Source organism: Myxocyprinus asiaticus, chromosome 38, assembly GCF_019703515.2.
Source record: "Myxocyprinus asiaticus isolate MX2 ecotype Aquarium Trade chromosome 38, UBuf_Myxa_2, whole genome shotgun sequence".
Lineage (NCBI taxonomy): Eukaryota > Metazoa > Chordata > Actinopteri > Cypriniformes > Catostomidae > Myxocyprinus > Myxocyprinus asiaticus.
In genome coordinates, this window is record NC_059381.1 from 13,528,908 (window position 1) to 13,546,839 (window position 17,932).

General features: G+C 37.7%; 1 protein-coding gene across 2 annotated transcripts in view; it reads left to right on the forward strand.

Annotated features, from left to right (window-relative positions):
- Positions 1–17,932, forward strand: part of LOC127428935 (breakpoint cluster region protein-like) — a 94,056-nt gene that overhangs the window by 39,113 nt on the left and 37,011 nt on the right. For both annotated transcript variants that reach the window (XM_051677621.1, XM_051677622.1), the window contains exons 2-4: positions 11,014–11,198; positions 14,456–14,560; positions 15,278–15,463. In XM_051677621.1, the coding sequence (XP_051533581.1) occupies positions 11,014–11,198; positions 14,456–14,560; positions 15,278–15,463 (476 nt within the window). The remainder of the gene's footprint in view (positions 1–11,013; positions 11,199–14,455; positions 14,561–15,277; positions 15,464–17,932) is intronic.

Consider the following 17,932-nt stretch of genomic DNA (forward strand, 5'->3'; position numbering starts at 1 on the left):
ATCACTGGTATAATCTTGGCTTTAATACTACATATCATGCCAGTTTCTGCCCCAACCATCCATTCTACATGAACTTCCAGCACTAAAGTTTATAAAGCAATAGCTTGTCTTTTTTGAAGACATAAACATTATAAAAACAATTAATTAACCTTTATAATGACAGGGTTTTGAAAGGAGTGCTACAATGCCAGGGGTATGATATTGATGAAAACATGCACCAAAGTCGGCACTGTTGCTCCCAAATCAATTTAATAAGCTCACCATGGGTATGATATTGGGCATCTGTTTAACAGGAGATTAAGAGAGATTTGCCCATTTGTTAGAGGCTCCTGTTTGCTAATGATAAGAGAAAGAACTCTGTGGCTGCTGTTGTCTGTACGCCACTGCCAATTACGCTCCCGCTGGCCTCGGTTTTTTATATGCGTGTGTAGGTTTAGTCAAGCTGTGGAAGACATACTTTTAACTCTTTACCTCTGTTTCAAATGCTAGACTAAAATTGGCATAGTTTATGATCGTGTCACAAGTTATAGCAGTACTTGCATAACATATTCATGAAATGCAAAAGATCTTGAGAATTAAACCCCTTGTCAGCTTTCAGAAAACCTCTGCAAGTAACAGAAGGCTATGTAAAATTGTGAATTTTGACATTTTCTTACATTGGATTAATTAATACGGTAAGTTCCCTTCTGAGAAGTGTTGAAAAACAGCATTAATGGAGTTAGTACCACTGGAATACCATATATTTATATCTCACTCCAAAACTGATAATGTTTTTTATAAAATATGGGAGTTATTTTAAAAAGAATAGTTTAGCCAAAAATTCAAATTCTGTCAGTATTTACTGTAATGTCACTCCTGTATGATTCCTTTCTTCGATGGAATACAAAAAAACTAATTTTAGAAAGTCTTCAAAAGGTTTATTTGCCATATTATGAAACTGAATAGCTTGACTCCAATCTGCCAAGCTCAAAAAAGGACAAAAATACACCATAAAACCACAGTAAAAGGAATTGATTTGTCTCATGCACTAGATACTTTTAAGTCTTCTGAAGTGATATGATCACTTTGTGTGAACAGAGCGAAATTTAACTCATTAATCACTCAATCAAATCAAATAATTGAAATCAAATATGGAATCCAATATGGCGGCTACGTCTATAACGTCAAATCTCATTAGTTGTTGGGAAATTATGTAATGACATTTGGACACGAGACACCATGGGAACCAATGTGGTTTAATGTTGAATTAACTATTTCTTTAAACTATTTGGTTCCTGGTATTGCAGCTGATGCATGGATTACAGTATAATAATTGGGAGTACCTACCCTGAGGAGTCAAGTATGTTTTTATGTTATGAAATTTGAACTGCTTTTTTTTTTTTTCTTCTTTTTTTCTCTATTGCCTTTTACATTATTTCCAATTACTAATGAATGAATGTTTTGGTTGGTTAATTTGTGAAAAAACAATAAATATAGGCCAATTATTTAAATAATAATAAAAAAAAGTAATAGAGACAAGAAAGAAAGAGGGAGGGAGCGTAGAGGCCAGTAATTAGATTACAGTACTGTTCTCTTTTGAAGGAGACTTAATACTTCCTGCATGGTCAGAGATGTTGTGTCAGTTATAGCAACTGGTTTCAGGTGGCATGGATACGTTATCGTAAATCTGTCATAGGTGGTGGGTTTCTAAACAGGAGCAAGGTTCTGTGTATTTTTTTTTTTTTTTACCAGCAGGGTGTACCTCCATTGTGAAATACTAGTTAGATACATTTCACAAGTAGGGGATACTCTGATCAACAAAACAGATTCATGGCCCTGGTACTCATGTACTACAGAAAGAATGAAGAGAGGAAGTAAAATGAGAGGATTGATGTGTACACAGGAGTGTATGGATTTCCTGTGCTAATGTGCAGAGCTGAGTCAGCCTTTTCAGATTGTCTCCTTGGTGACCTGCACCGAGAGCCATATGCTGTTTGAAACCCGGGATACATAAGCATACAACAGGCCACTGCACATTTACAGGCCACCTTTAACCTTTATCCCTACCCCACAAAAAACAACTTCTTCAGAAGCTATTTTGGACTGAGACACACTTGTTTGGTGACACAAGTGGTGGATGAAAAGATCTGTGAGTTGTTAACCTGTGAAGGCTTAGAATAGATTTTCTTCCTTTACAGTTTAACACTGCAATGGGCGTGATCTCAGATTTATTCATTTTTTAATCAGACTGTTTTATCTATAACATGCTTCTTTGCTTTCAGTCCTTTTCCTGTTATGCACTAGAAAGGAAAATGTTATGAAAGCAAGATGAGAACAGTAAAACACCAGGTAAACAGATAAATTAAAGCAGAGGCTATTTGCACTAAGTGCAAACAGCGACAGATGATATGGACACTCAGTGTAAAAAGCAACAGAAAGCGTCTTCTTTGCACTGTGTGCAAATATCTTTAGATGCTATTTGCACTCCGTTTAAATACTAACGGACATTATAGGGGCATCACTGCAGCTTTTTTTTAATGTGTTTATTTAAAGTCCCACAGACAACCTACACCAGCCCCCAAACCTAGCCCTACAAAAATGTACCATGGTTTAACTACATTAACCGTAGTATCACCATAAAATCATTGTTACTACAAAATTAAACATGGTTACTATATAAAACCACATATTACTATAGTAACACCATGGTTAAATGCATCAAAACTATGGTTTCCACCCCAAAAAAACATGGTTACTACAATATTACTACAGTTAAACCATGGTTAATTTTCAAACCCTTCTCTGAACTCCCTGACCTTCACTGTGACCAAATCACTGTGAAGAATCACTTTTATTTATTATTATAAGTAGTATTATAGGAAATATTAAGAGTGGAGACAAAGTGGAAAAAAAGGCCGGATTCAAACCCGGATCATCGTCACGACAATGTAAATTCACACCGTCATTACACCCTGAGTCACTACAGCAGCACATGAGGGCATAGTTTGTTGTAAACTCCTGTGTTTCCAGCAGACTATTGGACTGCAAATAGTCACTTTGTTCTCCATTCTCCTAACCCACTAAACGTCTAACCCGTTAACCAGTTCAACGTCTCTGCCTCATTGTGAAAAATTCACATATGCCTGCCTTCAGCAGTTGACCCCAAAGAAATTTGTTGTGGCTGTCTTGAGCTTGGTCTGAGTAATGGCAGGCGGAGTTGGTGTAAATAGCCTTTGTCAACAAGATGGGCTATTTGCACTTAGTGTTAAAATTAATGGACTCCCATTCCAGATCTGGGATATGGCTTTGGAACTGATGGTGAATTACTGGGAATGGTCATGTGTTGAAGAGCACCCTGCAGATTTAGAGCTCCAGAACGCTCTCAGCCTGCCACTTCAACCCTGATCACAAAGCCTTCAAGTAAAGCGATGATCTTACTTGGCACATTGTCGCTGCGTCCGAATATCCATACTTCTCTACTATATAGTATGCCAAATACAGTGTGCCAATGGTATGTCATAGTCCTCAGTATTCATAAAAGAATAAACAAAAAATATCCAGATGACCTACTATTTCTGGCAAGATTCTGAAGTGCAGATTGACTGGACACTTTACAATAATGCCACGGGAGCTGAGGAGACGTCACTTTCAAATGTTTTATTTAAAAAAATTGACTGAGAACCGTGATTCAGATGGCTCTGTGACCAAGAACATTTTTCTTTGTGCTTAAATGGTGCTTGTTTAACAAAACCAGAGTTAATTATTTTTGCGCTTGTAGTTAAAACTTCGTATATTTGGTATATAATTCCCACGTTCCCGGATGAAGTTTGTCTGAATTCTATTCATATTACACACATGCGTACCTAAAGAACGCACTGTTTTTCTGGCTGAGACGTGTCATTATTCTTCATACTTCATCAAATACAGTACATACTCTGACAGTATGCGATTTCTGATGCAGCTTGTGAGTTTTCAAAAGGCTTGATTGCTATTTGTTTAGCAAACAGGTCAACAGAGAAGTGAGAACTAAAGAATACTCAGTTACTACATAAATAGGCCAAGCAGTTAGAAAGCATTACTATTGCTTCGTACTTAGGGATTTTAACAAACCCCCGACCTTAACTATTAAACTTTGCACATGAATAATAACTCAAATCATGAAGCTTGTTGATTTATTTTAATTTTTATTGCATTTATACACATACAGAGAGATACATACAAAACTACTACAAAATTACAAAACAACCAGGGAGAGAAAGAAAAAGAGGATAAGGAAATTATAAATACATGAGTACAAAATATTAAATACAAATAAAGAATGGGAAATATGTAGATAACACATATATATATAGATAACACATACGCCCCCGGCCAGAACACCAAAGCCCCCACCTCACCCAACGCAGCCCCGCAGCAATCCGCATCCACTAGACCGGGACTATTGGGCCCTGGTCAAATAGTTGGCAGGAAGACGCCTCGCAGGACCGCCTGCCGTCTGCCTTGTGGTTCTGCAGGATATAAACCATATGGAGTTGGTAAGTCTGACATCAGTGTAAATTATGTAAAGCTAAAATCAATTGTGACAATCACATTTGATATCATGCAGGTTCCCAGCTGAGCCAGCCAACTCCTTGAAATGTTTGCAAGGCTCTCTCCTTCTCTCTTTCTCTCAATTGGAATAAAATGTTATCATTAAAGTAGATTAGTAAACAAAGTAACTATTCGGAAGGGTGCTAGATATAAGACAGTCCCTGTTCTGCTTTCTTTTTTAAGACACATCTGGGAATTTCCTCTGACTTAACTAGATTAGTCATGATTCAATCAAAGGAAACTATTTGTGAGGACTTTAATTTCTCTCAGGCATCTCATCTTGTTTCTGACAGTGCCTCCCTTCTCTAGAAAACACACAGTACACTCTTTGTTTACATAACAGGACCCGCATAGCACTTGGCTGTAATACAGAAGCCAATTCAGCCAGACAGCTTTTAAATGACTGAATACAACTAGATTTGTGGCGGCATCATTAACCTGTTCTAATGCTTTGTAAGTATGGTCAGAGCAAAGAAAGAGAGATACAGTAGGCAGAGGATGGCAGCATGGATGCTGTGTTGATTGCAGGGTGGCTCTCTGTGTTGGTGTGTGTTGTGATTCACTCTTCCCCTTGCTGAGACAGGCTTATTTACTCACTAGGGGGCTTCCCTGTGTGAATTCAACACATCAGATTTGTCTGTTTTCCTGGTTTCATCCCAATCATTTCTTATGTTTTTTTTGTTTTTTTCTCTGTTCAGATAAATATTCCACTGAGATAACTATGACCTCACAAAAACATTTAATTGACCCTTATTACTCGTAGCACATATTTGGAATTATCTGGTTTGGGGTTTATTGGACGTCTAGACTAGGAATGTGCAAAACTACATATTTTCGACTAGTCAGTGCGTAGGGTTAGCAAGTAGTCGAATAGTGAGTCTTAAGGGGAGGCCCTGTATAATAAGACTGGTTTAGTGTCATGTCCAGACAACAATCAGACACATTTCTTAGAAATATATGAACAGATATTTAACAAATAAAGAAGCTAAATAACTATAACCTTTTATTAGAAAGGTTTATATCACAAAAACAGAGAACAGGCTAGTGATGCCACCACGAATCTAGTTGTATACATGCCGCTTGCTTGAGCACCATAGCTCAGTGTCTATTTATCTGTGGGGGAAAAGTCTCCAAAAGCAATATCAGCCAACTGTAATCCTTTGTTATTTTATGCCCTTAAAATGACACTACTTATCAAATTAGCTTCTCTATGCAGTCCCCATTTGATTCAGTCATTGCCCGGGGCGGTTCTTCACTCATAATTTCAGTTTAATTTTCACCTCCCCTTTTCCATATTCATTTATTTTTTTCAGCTTGTGATGGTTGGGGGTGGTGGTATTAAATTGCATGAAAATTGGATATTTAGGGAAATCGACTATGGTGAAGAGAATAGAGTGACTTCTTTATCCTTTATGTGGCATTTTCCATCTCTTTCCCAGTTTTTCCCATCCCTAGAGGCTGGGCACTCTTGGGTACATACACACACACACACACACACACACACACACACACACACACACACACACATACACACACTTTCACACTCTTATTTCCAGACTTAAATGGAACCTGTGACACATGGGAGGAGGAGGGCGTGTCTCTAAATTAATCTGGCAGATGTAGACCTCTGAACACCACAAACCCCCATCAGTGATCACTACCATAATCTCTCCACCAGAACAGCCCAGAGAGAGAGAGATCTAGGAGCACACTGAAAAAGTCAGTCTGATCTCATGAAAATTATGTGACTGTGGCAACATTTTTGCAAAATGAAATTACATGGTTCTTTACACGTTTAGCAGCAGTTCCGAAGTAAAATGTCTTCTGTTTGGTGCTAAAAGTGAATTAAATGTTCTTAAATGTTCTCCTAAACACATCATTTTATGGTGCTTCTATGTAGGGCTGGGTGATAAAACGCTATCGATATTTATCGGAATAAATACATTTTCGATATCGATGATAAACTTTTGAGTAATTTTTGATATTTTGCCTAAGTTCTACATCTAGACGATCAGATCACATACGTCTCGCTAAAGACGCAAGCAAGACGTTCGGCAAAGTTATGCACACAACTAGCTAACTGAATTACAGTCATGAAATCAGCCTGTTAGGAAGTATTAGCAGGCTAGTGGCTACATAGTCCTGCTGCCATGTAAACTGGTAATGAGGCTCTGTACCTGCTAGCTAGCTATCCAGCTAATATGATGTTATTGTGTACCGAACAAGACAGCACTGACACTGCAATACAGCTATCGACTGAACACAACAGCAACTCTGACATCAACACCATTGCTGTTTATTTATGTATTTAGTTAAAACTTTTTTTCATGATCCATAGCATTGTCACAGGCAAGAAAGTGTTTCTTCTTCTTGTGATGTTTACTGCCGGTTGGCAATCCAGCTTATGGTGCGTTACCATCACCTACTGAGCTGGAGTGTGGAGCGTCACAAGATGATGAAATTGGTGGAACATAATTAAAAAGATGTCACACACTTTATGTAGAATTTAATCTTAAACTCAGTGTTTTAAAGGTAGCTTGCCCTCTGGGGTTTACTTGTAAATATCTATAAAGAATGATATCGAATGATATGGGGAAAAAATATTGTGATAATATTCTTTGCCATATCGGCCAGTCCTACTTCTATGACATTTTCGGCTCACGTGTTGACTTTTGTGCACTTCGGGACTCGTACCCCGATTGTTTGCATTACAAGTGCAGTGCTCTAGTTCAGTTACCGTACAGTTTGATCAAGTAAAAAACAAGCTTGTAAATGTATTTATGTAATGCAAATGTTAAAATGTATTGCTTTACAAGTCATTCACTATTGGAAAAGTGTTTTTATGTCATAAGATAGCATTGTGAGGAACAGGGTGAAAAAAAAATGCTGTTTTACTCGTGATTTGTGTAAAAGGGAATAAAAGTAGTTGTTTTAGCACCTCTAGTGTAAATTTCACCAGGAAACTGATGCGATACATACAATGAGCCACGTAAAAATCATTTTGCAGAAATGTAGGTACAGTGACATGCTTTTATGAGACCTCCCATCCATCTTTTTCTTTCAAACCCGAATGATAGGATTTTCTGAAGGCCTTTGGAACGGTACTGCTAAATGACATGCTGATGAGATTTTGGCAGGTTTGCAGCAGCTCATCTCCCAGGCTTCTACCCTTTCACATAAACCCTTTTGGCCACTGAGGGATGCTCTGCTCTAGGTTTCAACTTGGACTGAGACACTTGTTTGGCGACACAATTGGTGGATGAAAAGATCTGTGACTTGTTAACCTGTGAAGGCTTAGAATAGATTTTCTTCCTTTACAGTTTAACACTGCAATGGGCGTGATCTCAGATTTATTCATTTTTAATCAGACAGTTTTATTTATCTATAACATGCTCCTCTGCTTTCAGTCAATTTTGCGCATGGCTGTAGAAACGTGATTTCTGTAAGAGATTGGAAGTGCTTCTTGGATTTAAGAATTGTTTATAAAGATGATGATGTTTCCAGATATTCATGGCATGCTGCTTCTTCGGCCAAAAAACAGCAGACATCTACGGGAAGCCAAGGGAAAAAAGAAGCGATAGATTGGAGAAAATAGAGGAAGAAGAGAGAGAGAGAGAGAGAGAGGCAAGAGTAGGAGGATGAGAGCTTAAGGGATGACAAGGCAGCATGACTCTGAGTCAGCTAGAGCTGTTTCACACTCATCTGGCTTTATTCAGAACATGCCCATGACCTTTTTCACATCATGATCTTAGGTTAAAACTAGTGCTGTCGATTAAACAGTTTTAAATTGCGAATAATCGCATAATTTTTCATAGTTGATTGCGATGAATCACTGATTTTGAGTGCTGAAATTTGACAATAAATACTTCCTGTCAAAATTTATTTATCTTGTTATTTATCTTCCTTAGAAAACAATATGTAACAAAAATGTTTTATTAACATTTTCCAAACAAAGCCTTCTATAGTATAAATAAATGCACTAAAATAGCACCAATTCAAGTAACATTAAACATTTCCCAAAGTCTAAGTGGGAGGTTGACTAATTGAAAGAACTATTCCTCATAGGTTGCGTATTCATTGCAATGTGCATTAAATCTCTTAAACTGTCATCCTCCACAATATTAATCCAATGGCAGACTGTGGCTATCCACTTTGCTATAGCAATCGTGAAGCTGCATTTATGTTTCACGACAGGGCATCAGTGCCATCGTCATGCAATGAAAAGTACAATTTTAAAGAAATTAAAAGAAAAATTAACGCGTCAATTAATCGCATGCGTTAACGCGTTTGTTTTGATAGTTCTAGTTAAAATATACTGTAAATGAATGAATATGGGAAAGTGTAAATCTTACGTCTTGTTACTAGTCACCATTTCTTTTAAGTTTTCACCATTTATAATCATGTTTTTGCTTTCACTAGTTCATTTTGAATTATGCTGCGGTGTGACAAAAGTACAAATATTCCATGTAGTCTCTCAATTAATATAAGGTCATGATAACTGCATGCATAATAATTAAAAATGTGCAAAATGCTGTTTAAAATAGTTTTAGATGGAGTACAGCATGTCACACTGCAGGACATGTTGGCTTTCCAAAAGTATATCATGACTTTCTATATGCAGCATCATGCTCCATATGCTGCTTGACAGATCAACACTGCCATAGCATTCACAGCAGAGGTATTATGTGTGTGTTTTCTGTTTACATATTACTGTGAGTGTGAATTTGTCTGTGGGAGGAAATCTGATTATTCTGTTGTCATAAGCACAGCTGTACTTGACTGTGGAGAGATAGAGAGCCCTTGAAAGCAGTGAAATTAAATTAATTTATTCTCTTGTCTTCACAGGCCACACACTTGCTATCCAAACCATGTGAGTCTGTGTATGGATATTAAAGTAGCTTGTGAATGGTTAAAATGCCTTGGTTGGCTGTGTTATTTTGAGACAGCATGGAGCACAATAAAAACCTGTTTTCCACATCAAGTAAACCCCTTAACAACTTGCATTAGTGCTTGCTTGTCATGTTTCACCTGTAGACTGACATGCGTCAATCCAATCAACCATCCTTTCTCTGTGTTGTGGAAAAATCACTAGCTGTTTCCTTGGCCACATGTAGCTAGGTTTATGTTTTTTCCCCCTATCAAACAAACAAACAAACAAACAAAAACTCACAAATCAAGGAAGAGTTTCATCAGCAATGACTTTGGATTGTACATTCACTGAGAGCTTTATTAGGAACACCTGTACACCTACTTATTCATGCGATTATCTAATCAGTCAATCGTGTGGCAACAGTGTAATTCATAAAATTATGCAGATATGGGTCAGGAGCTTCAGTTAATGTTCACATCAACCATCAGAATGGAGAAAAAATGTGATCTCAGTGATTTCGACCGTGACATGATTGTTGGTGCCAGACAGGCTGGTTTGAGTATATCTGTAACTGCTGATCTCCTGGGATTTTCACACACAGCAGACTCTAGAGTTCACTCCGAATGGTGCCAAAAACGCCTTGTTCATGAGAGAGGTGAACCGAGAATGGCCAGACTGATTCGCGCTGACAGAAAGGCTACGGTAACTCAGATAACCACTCTGTACAATTGTAGTGAGCAGAATAGCATCTCAGAATGAACAACACATTGAACCTTGAGGCAAATGGGCTATAACAGCAAAAAAAAAAAAAAGGCACATAGGGCACTTTATTAGGACCACAGTGTTCCTTATTAAGTGCTCAGTGAGTGTATACTTCTGTCTGTCAGTCCTTTAATACTGGCAATGAATCAAGTGTTCAAGTGTTTTTTGTATCCCCTTTTAGACAGAACATTTTAGATAGAATTTAATGTCCTGCACATTCATCTAGGAGGATTGCAGATGTGCTTGTCTTATATTAGGGCAAAACAGAAAGTTTTAACTGAGCTGAAAGCTTTGAGTTGAATAAATATGAGATCCTCCAGTGAGGCTTCCAGCAACCTAATGACCAAACCAGTCTGGGAAAAGGAATCTTTGGGCTCCTTCTCTTTTTCAGTGGAGGGGGATACTTTTTAAACCTTAACATTATGCATCCTCTTAATGTCTGCAGAAATTTCTAGCCTGTCAGAAATAATACCAAGACATAAGACCCACTCAAGAGACATAATCTCATTGTGGCTCAGTAGTCTAACTTTAGTCTACTGCTGAAACCGAATCAGTTAAACACTGCATTTGAAACTTGATGACATCTTCAGTTAGAGATGGGACCAGTAAACAAAAGTAACATAGTCCTGTTCTCTATTTTTCTAAAGAATCCGGTATCAATCATTTTATATCGGTACATGTCACTACAGAGGAAACAGAGTTTGAAAGATATGCTATATTCAATGCATTATGTGATGCAGTTCCTCCACATTGTTTTGTCAAATATTTTTGAGGAAGATCTCATCCCGCTTTCTCCTAATGTTTTGTGACAGATGGTCCATTTACGGGCACTCCTCCCACTTACTTTTACGACGCAGACCGGGCGGAGGAGCAGCGACGACACCATGACATCCTGCCCTACATCGATGACTCTCCCTCTTCTTCCCCTCACCTTAGCTCCAAGAGCCGCAGCAGTCGAGACACCCTCTCCTCTGGCTCACTCGAGTCCTCCAAGTCTGTAAGTCATCATCACATATGCCAGTCAACCTACCGATAAAAAATAAATAAATAAATTTGTTTTTGTTAAGCAATGAAGATTTTTGTTTCCATGTTATGTACATCTAATTTACAGTTTTACTACATTTTATCAGTAACGCTTAATAATAACATTCACTAATAATATTAAAACATTAACAAATACAACATTAACATAACATTATATAATAGATTTAGAAATACATTTGAAAATATCTAGAATATATTTACAGTATATGTCTAAAAAAAATCCTTAATGTTTTATATTTTTGACCATACTTTTGGCAAGATTTTCATGGACCCTCGGTTGAAAAGAGAAATCCATTCTGTTTATAAAAGATCTTTAATACAGATTATAAACCATTGTACTAGTAAACCCTCATGTATTTATAACCTCTGTGGTATTGGTAACAAAATCAGTGAGCTGTGAAATGTGACTGTTTTCAAAAATGTTGTGTCTGCGAATTACAATTATAATTGAACAGTTAGTGCTTGCCACAGCTTAGTAAATATCATATACCTTGGCATAGTGCAGAAAATCCTCACATCTCACATCGCATGCAGTCAAGCATGATAGAAATTAATTCTTTCTAAATGCCACTATTATCAACCATGGTTTGAAATCACCATAGCTTTCATTTCAGAGCTTCAGTAAAAGCATCTTCATCATATCTACATAGTAGCCATACCACCAAATTAATTCATCCATTGTAAAACAGAGCAGTCTTGCTTTATCGACACAGCCATTGGCTGTCAAAAATTATTTATATCTCTCCCTCGCCAATACGATGCCTAGAGGCAAGCATTTTTTTTTTTTTTTTTTTTTGCATTTGCATTTGCCAGAATTTTGAGTGCCCTTTTGACCCCTGTGTTTAACTCCCACATGGATTTTAATCAACATAGAGTACATACTCACTTGCAGCATACACTCATGCGCCCTCCCCCAGTAACACACACACATACATGCTCTATACATGTTTACCCAACATACACACAGCAGGATTTGTTATATGGACAGATTCAGAGAGGGATTTGCTGTGTAAACATCTTGCACTGAGCTGCGCGTAAACCTGAGATCACTAAATTGACACTGCAGAGGCCATGGCTGGTTCTCGCAAATTAGTCATTTCTCAATGGTTTCTTAAGGGGAGACACATTTTTTCAAAAGCTGCTACATTATAAAGATAATATGATTATTGCTGTACATTGATGCTAAAAAACATTTAAGTTAGCCATCTTAAGTCTTTTTCGACATTTTATGTTATTCTTTCGTCTATCTTTCATCCAGCATCTCCAGGACTTTTAGCAAAAAGACAGGACCTCTTGTAATGATAACAGCATCTGTGACTTGTCAACTCTTTGTGGTGGTTTCTCCTCCCATCAAATTTGCATTGACGGTATAGTCGAGTTACATAGATGAGATAAATAATGAAAGCTGCTGTTATGGAACAAGACCTCAGACACTCCTCGTCTTCACGCATACTTTTCGTTAAACTTCAAACCCACCACACTGTTCTCTTAGGTCTCCTCAGGATATTTCTGATGGAAAGGTATATCTTTTCCATAAGTTTGTTGCTGTGTGTTTGGCCTCATAATTTAATGTTTCTTGTTTTTTATTCAGATTCTGTTTTTATATTTATTAGTAAACACTATTTAAAGTACAATACAATAAGAGAAAAGTGGGGCAACTTCCCGTTTAGTAGCTTATTCCATAACTTTATCCTCCCTAATACAATTTTATTTCTCTTTATAATGTAATGTACAAATGCTAAGCATAAATGCATTGAATAAAATCCTTTGTTACACAACAAAAGTTCTCTACAGGGTTTTAAGTGCAGTATCATATGGTATGAATGTGTAATTTAATTACATAGGCCTAATACATTTTAATAAATATATTATATTAAATCATATAATAGGTAATTGTTCTTGACATACTGTCTGTTCTTCAAACATATTTGCTGTTTCACAGAAAGTTTGTAGTTTCCCTGATTTCCTTCAGAGCCTTTTTTCATTTGTGCTCTCTGTGTGACAATGAAAATAATTTTTTCTTATCCCTAAGAAAAAATCCCGTTCTCAATAAGTGAGGATTATTGTTTGACCGGCAGAGATGAGCTCAAATCATTCTCGTACACTGAAACGCTGACAGGCTTTCATTAATAAATATGTGGATGAATAAAAGATGGTGGTCTCGAGATACATTGGTGCCCCCCCAGGGAGAGATGTCTAGCGCCCAAGAGTTAATGAATAAACTCTTGATTTCCACCTTTCCCCATGCTGCAGATATCAGTGGCAGGATTTACTCTGTCGCCTGGTGGGGTTTCACTTCAAATATCTATTTGTGCGATGTGAGCTGCTTTATCAGAAGAAAGGTATGCAGTTTGATCCAGGGACAATCACAGATTCTTTGGGTTAAAGGGATAGTTCACCCAAAACTGAAAATTCTGTCATTGTTTACTTACCCTCATGTTGTTCCAAACCTGTATCACTTTCTTTTTTTCCCCATGGAAAGCACAAGTGGAGATGTTTGGCAGTATGTTAGTTTCAGTCACCCTTAACTTTTGTTGCATCTTTTTTCCATACAATGAAAGTAAATGGTGGCTGTCATTGTCTGGTCTTATACTTTGCATATGCACAACTAAACATTATATTATGGTTGTGCATATAAATATGAGATACAAGAAGGTATTTTAAATCTAAAACATTATGAGCATTACCTTTTTTAAAGCTTGATACAAGCCGGTATAGACAGAATTGCTAGCAGAGTCTTGAGGCAGTTGGATGTGTATCCTGAAATCTGGACTAGAAAGTCCCGTGAGACAATCACAAACATCTGTGGTTTCGACTACCTGTGCTGTGGCCATGGAAACCAACATTCCAGGACTATTTAGTCCCTATCAGCTCTCTGTAACCTAAACACATGGCCAAAAAAAAAAAAAAGAAAGAAATGTCTCGCTTCTGGATGGATTCAAGGTCCATGGTATCTTGATCCTTTACTCAAGACTTGCTGGATAGTGTAAACTCCATGAAAGGCCTTATTCAGTTCAAAGGTGTTATGAATTTCCCATGATTCTCATGTAGCCAAGACAGTTATTGTAAGGCTAGAGAGCAGCTCCATTGAACCAATGCAAAATCGCTATTTTATAGCTCGTTCCAACATTGCCAGAATGTAATTTAATGTCATATGATTTTGTACTTTTGTTGCTCAGAAGTGTATGAGATCTTTCTCTCTGTGTGCAGGCTGAGTTGGACCTGGAGAAGGGCTTGGAAATGCGGAAAAGGGTGTTGTCTGGAATCTTGGCCAGTGAAGAGACCTACCTCAGCCACCTGGAGGCGCTGCTACTGGTGAGAGATCCTCAAGCTTGAATCATTCTAACTGCTTACAGCAGGGTGGTTGGACTGATATTTTGACAGAGGTCTGTTGTGAGAAAATTAGTGATCATGCACTTAAGCAAATCTGTCATCTACAGCAGGACTGTCAGCTGCATTTGAAAGCGTGTGTGCGTGTGCGTGCATGTGGCTAGGTGGGTGATGTTCTGTGTTAGCTGGGCTACACCAGTGATTTAGTTTTCAGCTTAATCCATGGAGCCCATGGAAGGTCACACATTCTTTTGTCTCTTTTCACTTGATTAGATTTGTCTAAAATTTTAACCCATACCACTCGGTCTTTCTTAAGTCCTTTTGAAAGTGGACAATGTTCATACTTGTGTCTCGTCAGTGACCTTTATTCAGGCAGGTAGCAAAAATATGATTTTGTTTTTTGCATATCCAACTTAAAAACATCTAGTCATTTGTAGTCTGAACAGCAAAAATAAAATGCATGGAATCTGATTTTTACAAACCTTTTCCAGATTTTTCTAAATGATAATTTTGTAATGACAAAAACTGTTTAATTTACTTTTACCCCTGATATATTTTTCCTTGTGCCTGTCCATGTTGCCATTATTGCTATGAGCAACTCGCAAAACATTTAAAGTGAGAAGTAACAGGGTTACAAAAATACTTTTCAAAATTTACGCCTCCAAACATTTAATCCTGCTTCTCTTCCTGCTCATTTGTCAGCCCATGAAGCCCCTGAAAGCAGCGGCCACCACTTCCCAGCCTGTCGTGACTGTTCAGCAGATCGAGACCATATTCTTTAAAGTGCCTGAACTCTACGAGATCCACAAAGAATTCTACGATGGCCTTTTACCCAGAGTGCAACAGTGGAGTCACCACCAATGTGTGGGAGACCTTTTCCAAAAACAAGTGAGTAAAATTTGATATTTTGTATTGTCTCATGTTAAAGGAATAATCCGGGTTCAATACAAGTTAAGCTCAGTCGACAGCATTTGTGGCATAATGTTGATTACCACAAAAAATTATTTCGACTCGTCCGTTATTTTCTTTAGAAAAAGCAAAAATGGAGGTTACAGTGAGGCCCTTACCACAGAAGTGAATGGGGCCAATTTTTGGAGGGTTTAAAGGCAGAAACATGAAGCATATAATTTTATAAAAGCATTTACATTAATTCTTCTATTAAAATTCATGCATTATTTGAGCTGTAAAGTTGTTTAAATCATCGTTTTTACAGTCGTTTTAGGGTTTGTTGACATTACATCATCATGGCAATGAAGTTGTAAAATTGGCTATAACTTTACAAAGAAAAGGTTAGTAAGCAATTCATCACACTAAAATCATGTTAACACGCATATTGTTTAAGTCTTGTGGCTATACTTTTAAAACAGTGAATATTTTAATGTTCACTGATTGGCCCCATTCACTTCCATTGTAAGTGCCTCACTGGAACCCAGATTTGAGCTTTTTTATTAATAAAATGAATAAACTTTCCATACAATTAAAAAATATTTTTTGTGGTAATCAGTATTATGCCACAAATGCTGTCGATTGAGCTTAACTAGTATTGAACCCGGAATATTATTTTAAAGTCAACATGGAATCGAAAATTGAGCCTGTTTACTTTCTTAATACACGTGCCTGGTCTTATTGTGCACAATTTATCAGTGCATGTTTTTCTAAAGAAAAAAAGGTTTGTCTTTGTAATCTTTCATCAAAATGTACAAACTTGCTCCGCCTGTGTAATGACTTTCCTTTTCGACTGACATCACCAAGCCCTCTTATTTTTCAACCCTACCCTTCCAACAACCTACCTCCATTTTGGTATTTAATGCCCACTTTTCACAATCCAATCAATTCTCAACGTATAAAAGTCCTGCCATACAATTTTTCTCATAAAATATCCTGTTTCATTCAGAAATACCTCACAATACAAAATTAAAATTGGTTGCGAATGTTGTTTCATTTTGAATTTACATATTTATGTAACCAGAATTTGCTTCTCATGTTAAAGTGTTACTTATTTAAGAATTTGATCCTGATCAAAGTAGAATCACATTTGATCAATTGTGACTATTCACATTCTGTTTACTTCTTGTGCGCCATTAGGCTGAATAACAATTATTAACATTTATAAGTTAATCAAAGAATCCTAAATGAACCATTTATGCCCCTAAAGCGACACCACACAATCACAGAACGTCTGGAATGCAGGAGTCTGTGTAACGTTCAAAATCCCATATCAAAGCTGCCTTATTTCACCCCGCCACTTGAGCAGATGCTACAGTGTGTGCTTTGTGTCTTGAGGAGAGGGCTATTAATAGTCCCATTCGAGGATTGTGTTCTCTATCTCTCTTCTCCCCTCTCTTTTCCTTTAAGTTCTTTCCTCACGTGACTGGTGACTGTTAGGGGGGCAGATAAATCCCCCATCACTTTGTCTGGGTGTCGTGCACTGAAGTCATATTCCACATTTATTTATTTATCTTTCCATTTTTCCCTTCACTGTTCTCCTACTGTATTCCACCATCCCACATTTAATAAATGGAATGTACAGTATCTATGTTGTGTTTCTCCCAAAAGATGCTCTGTTTTCTTCAGACAGTTAGTCATTCAAGCAGTCATTTTGACCAGAGCCTATTTGTCACCGATCTTCACACTCTCTCCAACATCCATTAACTAGTATCCGAAGGCAGGAGGCGAGGCAGCGCCTGAGGAGGCAGCCTCCCTAAAAAGACAGTCGCTAGCAGCAGGAGACAGAGGAAGATGAATGAAAGAGAGAAATATACTGAGATTGTCTGCATGAGAACGTAGTCAGAGTCGGTGATAGAAATATCTCCCGCAGCTTGTGTCATTTCTGCCTTACTGGCAGCTCATGTGGAGTAAGAAAGCACAACACAAATTAGGAGAAGATTCGCTGCGGCATACCGACAGGTTACGGGAGCCTGTTTGTCAAAGGTAAAGCATGCTGACGTTTGTTTACTCGCTCAGCTATGAGAGCGATGTTAATATTCCCTTTCGCTTGCGATAAATGCTTTACGCCTGTCAGTGACATCGTATGTAAATTCTCTGGAGACTCTAAAAGACATTTCCATCTTTTCAGTGAAGATCTGTGACCTACTTAAAATTGTTAAGTGCACAGAGCAAAGGAACACACTTTCATCTTCAGCTGGGCCTGGCATATGGTCATGTCATCATGAGGAATATTGTCTAGGCTGAGAGGATGTGTGCACTACTGTGCTGAAGTCTCTGTCAAGCTGTCTCAACCAGCTGACGTATCAATTTATGAGTTTGTTTCTGTGGTGCTTAGATACATCTCAACCTTCTCAATACGGCCTTGTCATGCAACATCTCACTTGTACTGACACTTTATGACGTGTGAGT